The sequence below is a fragment of the Bos mutus genome, chromosome 13 (genome assembly GCF_027580195.1).
Source record: "Bos mutus isolate GX-2022 chromosome 13, NWIPB_WYAK_1.1, whole genome shotgun sequence".
NCBI classification, from domain to species: domain Eukaryota; kingdom Metazoa; phylum Chordata; class Mammalia; order Artiodactyla; family Bovidae; genus Bos; species Bos mutus.
The window spans coordinates 18,499,615-18,511,722 of record NC_091629.1 but is presented as its reverse complement, the minus strand read 5'-3'; the positions used below and the strand labels follow the sequence as shown (position 1 = coordinate 18,511,722).

The following is a 12,108-nucleotide window of genomic DNA, read 5'->3' as shown; positions in this document are numbered from 1 at the left end:
ACCAGAAATCTTTATCCAGATGGCCTTTCAGAATTCCTCTGCATGGTCCTCATTCCTTGGGGGTGGAGGGGTGAGTTAGGCTATGTGGAGGAGCATGCAAACTCACTTGAAACTCCCATTGGTTTTTGGCATCTTTATGGAAAAAGAAATCACAACAGTGGTTTCATAATTGGCCTTTTGTGAAACACTGGTATATGACCCAAAGACCACAGGAGCCCGGGGAAGAGTGAAGGGGTCTCTTTTAACCGATTTTCTCAAGTCTTCATCTGTTACTGGTACATTGATATACACAGTCTAAATCTCTCTATATATAAATCCTGATTTCCTCTTTTCTCTTTGCATGTCAGTTTTTCAGTTTTACATTAGGTTTGGGTCCTAGGATGACTGAACATCATCACCCTGTCTAATATTTGGAGGCTAAAATGACAGTGAAGCTAGGAAGCACGATGACCAAAGTCTGCTTTGGGGCGGATGTCTTCCTGGTGGCCCTTCTTGACTGTCCCTTTTGTTCTGTCCGGGTTCTTCTCCGCACATGACCAGAGTCAGCCCAACACCCCCCCAGTCATTGTACGGAACATCAGTCCCCAGGCCCTCAGCCCGTGATCCTCCCAGCCCTTCTGGGGTTGGGGTGAGGGGCAGGGAGACCTTGGTGGCAAGCTGGTGGGAAGAGGTTGTGGCAAAGTGGCTTCTTGGGAACTTCTCTTTTAGAGGTAGTCAAGTTTCTTACTTTCTGAATTCAGCCATTCAACTTTGGTCTGGGGTCAGCAAGCCCAAAGCAAAGATAGGGTATATAAAGTCAAACAGGCATTAGGAAAGCACCGTGAAAACTTACCCTGCTGTCCTCACCGCACTCACACCCTCGCGGTTGCTTGGCACATGTGAAGTTCTGTCTGTCTGTCAGATCACACCCCAGATGTACCCAGCTGCTTGCTGACGTGGTCTCCCTCTGCCCTGAGGTTTATGTAAGGGGTTCGAGCAGCCTGGCCCAAAGTCGCACTGCTGGACGGTGGGACTGAGCTCATCTCCATGCCACAAAGCCAAGAACACGGTGCCCATTTTTAAAATGTGTTCATTAAGCAAATAATGCAAGGCTCTCGTCTCACTTTTTAAACCTGTAGGGAGAGTAATGTCACAGATACTGGCCTTCACGCCCACCTTCAAGTATTGGCTGTTTGGTGTGTGCCCTTTCAGATCTTCCATGACTTTAGTCCCTCAGACCCGTTCTGGACTGGAGTGGTGTTTGGGGCCGTGATGAGAACTCCGGCTGTGGGCCAGTGGCACTGCGGCCCTTGCCCACCCTGTCTGTGTGCCCTCATGTTTCAGGTTCCATGCTCCGAGGCTGAGGGGAGTCCACGGTCAGGTTAGCTGTTAATAGTAACGATGAGAGCTCACACTGTGTTGGGTATTCGCTGTGTCCCGGGTCCTGTGGAAAGGCGTAGTAAGTCTGCCTACCTTCACAGCCCTGTGAACTTCAGGCGCTCTAACGGGTAGCGAGCTAGGTGGAGAAGCTGCAGGAATAGAGGTGGGTGGCTCGTCCCAGGCCGTGCGGGTGGGGCCCCTCCCCGAGCCGCCGCTCACCTGCAGCCAGCGGTGCTGCTCGCTGGCCCCCCGCCCTGACGTGGAGATCTCTGGCGCCCTTGCTCCGGCCAGCCCAAACCAGAGAGCAGAATCAGTGTTTTCTCTCCTCTGTCATTCGGCTCTGAACCAGCTCTGAAATACGGAAATGACCTTTCGCTACGTGGTAGAAAATAGAACTGTGGTTACTGACCACCAGGCAGGGAGAGGCGGGCCCTGGCCGCAGCCACGGCTTCCACGCTGCCTGAGGGCGCCTCGCGCCGGGCGGGTTTGTACGTAAGATGCACACACTGTGGATTCTGTTTGCAGGGCCCTCTACCCAACACCTGCGGCCACTTCTGGGAGATGGTGTGGGAGCAGAAGAGCAGGGGCGTTGTCATGCTCAACAGAGTGATGGAGAAAGGATCGGTGAGTGAACCTCACGCCGCCTCCCGCGGCGCCAGTCCGTAAGGGCGACGTCTGTCTGTTCCTCTCCTCAGGTTGCTTTAGATTTCTGTTAGAAAAATACAAAGAAGCAGTACATAATAACATGTTTATTGTAAACAAGTCAGATAAACAGGTGAATTTAAAGGAGAGAAAGGTCAGACAGCCCTTGCCCTGGTGTCCACCCCACCCTGTCAGCCGGCCTCCCAGCACTGGTGAGTGAGCCCCACTTTCCTCTCCCCGGTGCCTCTGGTGCTGCTCTGTTGGCCTCGTGGAGTGGTGCGAGCAGAGTTTCACTTTGAAAAGCAAGTTCCTACTGTGCCTTGATCGAGCCTGCTTTCTCTGGTAAAGTGTCCCTTTGCACAGCCAAACGGTGGGAGCAGCTGGACGCAGATTCAGCCCTGTCAGACCCACAGATGCTGGGCCCCTGGCCACTCCTTTCACAGGGACAGTGTCCGCTTGCACTTCCCTTCAGGAGTGTGAGCCTCCCTTCCGAGTACTCTGCAACGTGAGCCTGTTTGTTCAGGCCACTCCTGCCTCTCCTCAGTCTCTTCTGCTTCTACATCCAGCGCTCTTTCTAAACCAGGTCTCCCACACCTCTTGCTAGCTGAAACCTTTCTGGGGCTCCCACTGCCTCCCAGGACATACGCCGTGTGACTGCTGGACCGGGTACAGCTAGGCCCCGCTCTCTCCCTTCATCAGCCGATTCCAGCCAGAACAGACTTGTATTTTATTAAAAAAACTTTTTTTTTTTAGTCTTCTGCCCCTTCTCTGGACTAATGACCCAAATCGCACTCAGCCCCTCCAGGCGCGCGTGGCTGCCCTCAGCGCCGCGTGGCCTCTGACCTCCCTCACGCCTGAGGGTACAGTGTGGTCTTCACCGCAGGGTGTAGTGTCATGTCCCCCCAGGCTCCTGTCCTCTCCCTGATGCCCACTGCCAGCCGGGGGGGCTCCGCAGCCTCCAAGGTGGAGGCCCCAGGGGAAGAGAGCCGAGGAGCGTGGAGGCCAGTGGGAAGAGGGGCCCAGGCAGGGCCGGCACTGGCTCCGTGCTCGGACTCAGCGGGGATGCCGCTGTCCCGGCTTCCAGAAGGACGTGACCGCTCCAGAGAAGCCTGCCTCCAGAGAAAGGACCATCGTGGCCCTCGGGAAAAGTAAAAGTGTGAAGCAGTAATGTGTCAAAGGAAACTTGAGCAGTGAAAACCTGAAGGGGTAACGCACCCGCCTCACGGACTCGTCCGTCTCTCCCCAGAAGGGACGGGGCTTGGCAACAGCAAACGGCCCTCTTAGGACATTTCCTATTTAGAGTCGTCTTTTTGCCTCTGCCTCTTTCTCTGAGAAGAAAGGATTCATTTGTTCTACAGAAACAGATAAAGCGCTTACCTGAATATTCAAGTGCTGCAGCAGTGTGTTTTGTCTGAGGAAAAAAAAGTCTTCAGTGAAAGTGGTTTTTTAATTTTCTCTGCAGTGGCTTGGCTTGATTAGTAAAACACAAAGTTGCGAACATGAAGTAAGCCGTCTCCACCACCTTCTTGTCAGCAACTTTGAATAAAGAAACAAAACATCAGGTTCCTGCCACGCACGTGCTCCGCAAGGGAAAGCGAACCGTGGTGGCCGGCGCGGGTGCTGAGCACAGAGGAGCATCGGGGTCTCCCAGCCCCAATGCTGCTGCCGCTCCGGGTCGCGCTCTGCCGAGGGGCAGGGACACCCAGCCTGTGCCTTGGGGCATCATGGTCTCCACCCACCAGCTGCTGGGAGCACCTTGCCCGCGGCCGAAGCCTGTAAAAGCGTCCCCAGACACTGTCCGGTGTCCCCAGGGAGGCAGACTTGCCCACGGTTGCGACTCACTCTATCGTGGTGTGGAGGGTTGAGAATTTTAAATCAAGACGGACTTACTCAAAACTCATCAGAGAAGGTAGCATTTGCCTTTTGTTTGTTTGTCACTAAAAGTTGAGGTGAAATCTCGTCACTGTTTGCACACGGTTTGCTCCAGCTGCTGTGGTCAGAGGACACCAGGAAGGGGATCCAGGTACTCAGGCCGCGTGCTCCTCAGCAGGCCCTGCCCTCCGTGGCCTCCCACCCAGGCTGAGCATAAGCAGACCACAGATCCACTGTGCCGTCCTTCCCCTTGGACTTCTGTGCTGGCCGTTGAGAGACACCTGTGTGGTTCTTACAGTGGTTACTGTGGTGGTGTGGCGCAGTCCCTGTTTCCCTCTGTAGCTCTCCTTTTTACCCTAGGGCACTTGGACATGCAGATTGGCATGGAAAGCAGTATATGGTTTATGGTTCTTGAACCTTCCTTGGGATAAACACTTTAAATTCTGCATCCGCGTTCTCAGTTACCACCCCCATCAGAGCTGACCGGGGGAATTATAAGAAGTTGCAGTGTCTTGTTTGCTCAACTAATCTAATTATAATTTCTCCACTACAGCCTGTGGTTAAAAACCAGCTTGCAGAGTGTCTCCGTGTAGTGCATGTTTGTTTTCTGGTTTCTTTCACCAAATAGTGTCCAGTGGTCCCCCTCGTATGTTTTGGCAGAACTACCCATTACCCTTTTGGGACCTGATATACTTCCTGGAAGACAGTTGTGCAAAAAATGATTGTGTGTGTTAGACCAGGTTCGTCCAAGTGGCCAAAGTTCTCATTCATTCCATGTAGACATTGCATTTAGACATGATAAGCTAGCGTGCATATGTGTGCAGGGGCCGGGAATGCAAGTTGTCTAGGCAGGGGGAATAAGCCAGGCCATGTTCACCCAGAAGCGTCGCCTGAATCTCTGTCCTGAAGTCCCCACTAGAGATGCTGTTTGATTTCAAGGGCTTTCAGCCTCGGGACCCTGAGTTGTATATCACGGGCGCTTTAGGCTTTGTCCGTCTCTCTCACACTCCACTTTTAGTTCTCTGTGTTCATCATTCTTTCAGCCAGATCACCCACCCATCAGAGGGTCACCTCAGATGACTTTGTGGATTTTTCTCAGCATGCCCTAGCTGTTTTAGAAGAACCCGAGAACTCTCACGCCGCCCTCCTGGTAGTGACAGCATCTCTAACAGGTGCCAGCACTGGCCCTGGCCTGTGGCTGTTTGCTGCCCCCTCAAGACATGCCTCCAGTTTAACTCAGTAAAGGACTGCTTTCCAACAAAATAATCCCCTTTTCCGGCCCCTGTGGATCAGCTTAATAGGGTCGTAGGAAATGGTGATCTTGTGCTGCTTCTGTTTTGTTTTATGTGTTTACAGCAAAAAACTTCTACAGGAAATGACAGAGAGCAGACTGTGGCATGTTGCTGGAGATGCCTAAGAGTTCTTTGAAGAACTCCTATTTTTAAATAAGTATTGGTTGATTGACACTCGGTGTGTGCCAAAATTCCTCAGCGATAAAGTTTCAGAGTCTTGGTCTTTATCCAGATAACAGAGATTTGTGAGGCTTTATATTCACTTTTGAAAGTGAGTGCTTGCTGTGTGGAGATGAGATTTAAAAGACTTGCCTCTCCTGCCCATGAGACATGAAAACACTGGTCTTTTCTCTGAGAGCAGCTGGCCGTTCTGCATTTCTGCTGCTTGGCTTCACTCTTGTCTGCTCACTGCCTTGGGTGCCCACTTCAGCACTCGTGGCTCTGGGCCTACCAAGGTGGTTTCTTTGTTTCTGGTGTCTCAAGGCATTACACAGATCTGATTATTCAAAGTGTAGGAATAAATGCCTCCTTTAAACATCCTCTAAAGTCTTGCTCTCACCTGCCTTGCCCACTGTGCCTAAGCATGCATTCGTGATCGTGCAATGCCACCAATGCTTCTGTGTCCTGAGTGGCAGGATCACTTCGATGCTGATAGTTGGGCTTCCCAGGTGGCGCTAGTTATGAAGAAACTGCCTGCCCGTGCAGGAGACTTAAGAGGCGCAAGTTTGATCCCTAGGTCGGGAAGATCCCTGGAGGAGGGCATGCAGCCCACTCCAGTGTTCTTGCCTGGAGAACCCCATGGACAGAGGAGCCTGGAGGGCTACAGTCCATAGGATGTCAAAGAGTCAGACACGACTGAAGCGACTTAGCATGCACACGTGCACATCGGTGCAGGGAGATGACATGGGTGAAACTGTCCAAAACTTCCATGTCCAGGCTCTTTAGAAAACCTTACTGGCCTTCTGTTTGGGGATCATAAAGTTGGATGCTTTGGTGGCTTCACAATGTGGTGTTTCTTAATTTGTTTCCCTCCTTTTTTCTGTGGCTTTGGTTTTCATTAAAGCAGGATCAATGGGCATTTGTTGTTCTGTATTCAGCCTCTTCAAGAGCCTCCTGGCTCCTCTGAGTCAGTGCGTGTTGAATTGTAAGTGTCTTGAACTTGTACTGTTTCCCAAAGAGCTGTTGACATGCACTGATACTTCATTTGATGGAAGTCATACTGCCTCTGAGGGCCCCTGTCTGGGGATGTGTCAGTTCTTCTGGCTTATGGACCCAGCAGCTTCTCCCCATCTACCTGCTGGTTTTGTCCAGAATAGTCATCAGCAACCAGAAATGTCTGGTGTAACAGCTCACACAAAGCATTGGCACTAAATTTGACCCAAATTTTCCTTCTTGACCTCTAAATGAAACCCAAGTCTTTGGGAGCTTGCTTGCTTTAAGGAAAATGTTAATGAGCTACATTTAAATCAAGACTATCAAGTAGTTCCTGGGATTTTTAAACTTAAACATCAAAAGGACTTTCTGAATTGAACCAGACCAGAATAAAAGGGTGGGATGGGGCAGGAGGTGATCCCCAGCCTTGGAGGACCCCTCTCAAGCCTTCTAGATCCTGCTTTGCATTTGATTACAGCCTTCAAGGGGCTCCCTGGTGGCTCAGCAGTAAGGAATCCGCCTGCAGTGCAGGAGCCTCCAGGAGGCGTGGGTTCCATCCCTGGTCGGGAAGATCCCCTGGAGGAGGGCATGGCAACCCACTCCAGTATCCTTGCCTGGAGAATCGCATGAACAGAGGAGCTTGGTGGGCTGCAGTCATGGGGTCGCCAAAATTTGCGGACACCACTGAAGCAAATTAGCATGCACAACCCCTCAAGCTTTTCACAGTCTAGTCTTGTCATCGTCCCCAAGGTAAGGAGTCGGCGCTGTGCCAAGGGCACCAGTCAGGTTCTTGATAATCTTTGAAATGGCTACATGAAGTCATTCCTGAGAGACTGAACCTTGTGTGCAGGCTGGCTCCTCTCCTGGGTGACAGGGAGGGGATGCAACGCCTGGAGCACATCTCTGTGCGGATAACCGGGGCGGCTGGGTGTGGAGTGCATGTCCTGTCTGCCCGCCTCGCCCTGGCCCCATCTCCCCAGGAGGCAGGCAGCTTACACTGATGTCAGCTTCCAAGGTCAGAAAACCCTCGGTTTGGTGGTTACCATAAAGCTCATGGACAGTACTCCACACTCCATAGATAGACAGTCCATTGCTCACAGTAACTGGGCGCTGTTTTCTGTCCTAGTTAAAATGTGCACAGTACTGGCCACAGAAAGAAGAGAGAGAAATGGTCTTTGAAGACACAAATTTGAAATTGACATTGATCTCGGAAGACATTAAGTCCTATTACACAGTACGACAGCTGGAATTGGAGAACCTCATGGTGAGTACGACCCACGCCTGAGTGCCCGGGGCGGGCCCGTTGGTGACATCTCCTTGAGGTGTTGTTTCAGTTGCGACTTACTTAGCACCAGTGGTTTTCTGAGCTCTGAGCAAGATGCGGTTTTCACACCATGGTGAGCAGCGCCTACCTGCTTACCTGCCAGGTGACCAGCAGTGTCTGGGGGGCGGACAAGTCTTAGTACCTCCCTTTCCACAGAACGAACTCTCAGTCCCAGCTAACACCAGTTCTTAGGGGAAAGGGTAGGTTTTTACCTCAGACCAACTACAGAAGGTCTAACATGATAGCCTGGGAGTTAACACGAGCAGAGCACGCGGGCCTCTCATCCACAGTCACTAGTTGGCAGTGACAGAAGAAAGGCCCAGTTTGTGGTCAGTGTAAAGTTTCTAGATGAAGTCCTGGGCTTCTGGCGGGGTGGCGGGGAGTTTATAACACCAGGGGCCGGCTCTCATTAAATGATGGCCTTGGGCCACCTCTTGGGTCTGCTGGAAGCAGCCCCGCTGAGGACGCGTTCACTGGGAGGCTGCAGAGCTCGCCTGCGCGCCCACCGGTGACGGAGACCACGGAGGGGAGCTCCGGGGGGCTCCCTCAGACGCGGGCACCCCAGCCTTGTGCAGTCCCACGGCCCACCTCCTCAAACTGTCGGCCCTGAGCCAAGGGCACCGTGTCTCCCCGCGTGTCAGTCTGCCCGCAGCCCGGGCTTTTGGAAGGCTTCTCGCAGCGGTCTGTGTGTGGTGTGAGCAATGCAGGCCCAGAACACGCCGTGAGGGGCTCGCGGGCTCCAGCGGGGCCGAAGGAGCACGGACCCCCAGGGCTGCGGGCGGGCTGATGGGCAGGGTCTGCTCCGGCCTTGTCTTCATTCGCAGCTTAACTTTCGACTTCTGCTCTGTGGTCGCTGTGGCTCCTGGGGTGGGTTCATAGTGAGAGTGAGATGGAGAGCTCCGCACAGGTGCCTGGGCGTGGAGGAGAGGTGGAAACCCTGCGGCTCCGGGGAACTGTGCCGGGCCAGGCCCCGCCCTGCTGGGCACTGCAGCTGGGGGGTGGGGGTGGGGAGTGGCGGCAGGGGGAGGGTTGGGGGGCGCACACAGGCTCCCGCGCTGACCGATGGAGGGGCTGAGACGGGCAGTTTTCAGGAGTAATCTTGGCAGAGGGTTGGAATGTGCCTGGAGGATTGTGTGGTAGACTTTTTTCTTTTAATGCTTTTGAGCACTTGCGAGCTTGGCGTTACGAATGACTTCTGATAAACTCTTGAGAAAATTTCTTTCGCTCGTTGAAGAGAATGGAATTCAACCGGAGCAGAAGAGGCTCGCGCTGTCTGGGCGTCAGAGCAGAGAGGTTTGGGGGAGATCTGTTTGCTCTAACAGAATGTGGTTTTCAAAAAAAAATCTGTTCTGAGCCTTGTGGATCTGTTCGCGCGTACGTCTGGAATGAATTCCTTGAGAAAGAAGTGGGCAGGCATGAGGGAGGGAGTAAACAGATGACCCACACCTTTTCAAGAATTTAAGGAAGGAACTTGCTTTGGGCCTGTTTTCTTATTCCATTTTTTTAAAATCTGTTTTTAAGTGCTTTTCTTACCCACCCCCAAAAAAAAGAAGACACGTTTGTTTTTTAAACCATTAAAGTATGTAAGGAGGTCGTTTTCTAGGGAGGAAGGCGTGGAGCTGTCTGCGTGGTTCTCGAAGTTATCCTGATGTGATCAGCAGATTGGTTCCAGTTCTGCAGGAAGATACCAGCATGTGTCATGGCTGGTGCGGGGTGACCCGTGTGTGTTCTCTGCGGGTGTCAGGTCCTTGCTGTTTGTTGTGGGTCCTTTCCCACGTTTCTGTCACCCTCAGGTCAGGGAGGGTGGTTGTACCGGAGGCATGAGCTCTGGGAAGAGGGCAGGGCCGAGTCGCTCCCTCGTGGCACCTGGCACCCAGGAGGCACATGGTGGACATTTGCCAAATGAGGGGAGGGGCACTGTCGGCCACCAGGTCTCTGGCCCAGTGTTTCTCCATCAGCTGTTCTGCAGGCGACCTGGGTGCCGGCGTGGCCCTTGGCTCCACGCTGCTGGTGGGATTCCTGTCTCAGGCCTTACTTGCCCCGTGACTGGCTCCCATGACTGTGGGCTCTTAGCGTGAGGGCTCTCCTCAATGAGAACCACGGTTTGACCATCGCCCCCTGGCAGCCTGCTATCTGCCCTGGGAGTGGAGTCTCAGAGGAGCAGAGCTGGAATCAGCCCCAGAGGCCGTCCTCACAGTTCCCCTGGGAGCTGATGGGGCCACGAGGAGAAACACTCGGGGACAAGTGTCAGGGTCCACCTTCAAGGGTCCCTGCAGCAGGCTGTGAACGCGGGGTCTGGAGTCAGGCAACTCAGATTGAAACTCCTGCTCCCTACCTAGTAGGGGGGTGCCTGCCAAGCCTCAGGCTTCTAATCTGGAGCATGGGAGTAACTGGACTAGTGGGGTTGCATGCGAGAGCTCCGGGAGCCCAGGCACCCAGCGCGGGAGCACATAGACTCTCACTGTGGGGCCGGGCCAGCTGGTCTTATGACACCCCTTCCTCACTGACCGTCTGTTCAGAAGGTCACACGTGCAGCCTCCAGTCTTTGGGGACCCAGTCAGTAACCTTTTTCTGTAAAATGACAGTCCTCTGAGACGTCCCGATCGCCTCGTAAAGCCCCAAGTTCCCCAGAGCTGGTGCCCCACACCTGTGGTTACATTTCCACTCTTTGGTGTGAAACCCCGAGGCGCTGATGACAAGACTGCTGTGGGCGGTAGTGCAGCATCACTTTGACTTACAGAGAGAAGTCATTGTGACCTGGAAGACGGCAGAAGGGAGAGGGGCGTTGAGATGAGGGCTCCTGGAGGCAAAAGTGTTGCAGCTGGCAGGAGCAGCCTGGCACCTGCCTGGGTCTCGGATCTTGTCCGCTGAGTCTGTGGTCCCGAGGAGAGAATCTGGGAACAAAGACTCCTCGTGGAGGCAGGCGCGTCGAAAGGCGCTTCACGCTTACTTGAAGTCAGTGCTTCTCACTCAGGTGATTCTTTGAGAGTCGTCACGTGTGTATTTCTCTTTCAGTCTCGAGAAACCCGAGAGATCTTACATTTCCACTACACCACGTGGCCTGACTTCGGAGTCCCCGAATCGCCGGCCTCGTTTCTGAACTTTCTCTTCAAAGTCCGAGAGTCGGGCTCGCTCAGCCGTGAGCACGGCCCCATCGTGGTTCACTGCAGTGCTGGCATCGGCAGGTCAGGCACCTTCTGCCTGGCTGACACCTGCCTGTTGCTGGTAAGACGGCCCTCAAGACCACAGGAAGCAGAGAGAGCATGCAGTGACCTCCAGGCTGATCTGGCCGCGGCCCTCTGTCACTGTCTGCAATCAGCCAGCTTTGGTCTTGACTTTCTAGCAGCTTCCCTCCCATCAAGGGAGCTTTACCCTAAACAGCTTCATTTGGAGCAGTGCTTTTAATTTTGATGTGGAAGCCAGAGAATCCCCTTCCCTCACACTTTTCCCGCTCACGCTCCCCTAGGACGTGTACAGTTGTGTTGTACCTGACACCCAGACCTCACTCAGCTGTGTCTCCTCTCTGGCTTTCAGATGGACAAAAGGAAAGACCCTTCTTCTGTTGATATCAAGAAAGTTTTGTTAGAAATGCGGAAATTTCGGATGGGACTGATCCAGACAGCAGACCAGCTCCGCTTCTCCTACCTGGCTGTGATCGAGGGCGCCAAGTTCATCATGGGAGACTCTTCAGTGCAGGTCAGCATTCCTTTTGCTTTAATCCGGGTGTGCTGGTTTTAAACTTTTGTCTCTAAAGGAGGCTGTTCACTGTCAAAGTTGAAATAATGTCACATGTCAGGGGAAATAGCTAGAGTTCATGTTTAAGTCTGTTTAGCTAGAAAGTTGTGGAAATTGTCACCATGTTCCAGTTTCTTTGAAGTGCTCACACAGAGAGCATTAATAGGGAGAATAGACTTTATTTTCCAAAGATCTCATCTTCCAAGCACATGGCTGGAGACCCAAGAAGCTGAAAGGCCCCTCATGTAGCCCTCACCTCCCCTCACTTGAAAGGGAGCAGATTTCCTGACAAATTACCAACTGTGAAATCTTCCTCTTGCTGCTTTTTCAAGGAGCAATGGAAAGAGCTCTCCCATGAGGATCTGGAGCCCCCACCTGAGCATGTCCCCCCACCTCCCCGGCCCCCCAAGCGAGTCCTGGAGCCACACAACGGGAAGTGCAAGGAATTCTTCCCCAACCATCAGTGGGTAAAGGATGACACTGAGGAGGAGGATAAAGAAGACGGCCCCGTCCAGGAAGCAACCAGAGCCCCGTTAAATGCCCCCTGCAGCCTGGAGAGGTAAAGGAAGAGGGTCCTGGCTTACTGGAGGGGGCGGGGGCGGGCAGCCTCCTCTTGGCAACTGGTACTTCTGTGTCCTTGGGGAGACGGGCCCTGGACCAGCTCTGCGCCTCCGCCGCTGCTGGTTGGCGGAGCCTCTGGACTGAGTACAGGTTGGCAGGGAGAGGGACTGA

At 53.3% G+C, this 12,108-nt stretch overlaps 1 protein-coding gene across 2 annotated transcripts in view; it reads left to right on the top strand.

Annotated features, from left to right (window-relative positions):
* Nucleotides 1-12,108, top strand: part of PTPN1 (protein tyrosine phosphatase non-receptor type 1) — a 63,439-nt gene that overhangs the window by 46,648 nt on the left and 4,683 nt on the right. For both annotated transcript variants that reach the window (XM_070381048.1, XM_005899625.3), the window contains exons 4-8: nt 1,885-1,983; nt 7,444-7,581; nt 10,657-10,866; nt 11,176-11,337; nt 11,709-11,935. In XM_070381048.1, coding sequence (XP_070237149.1) covers nt 1,885-1,983; nt 7,444-7,581; nt 10,657-10,866; nt 11,176-11,337; nt 11,709-11,935 — 836 coding nt within the window. The remainder of the gene's footprint in view (nt 1-1,884; nt 1,984-7,443; nt 7,582-10,656; nt 10,867-11,175; nt 11,338-11,708; nt 11,936-12,108) is intronic.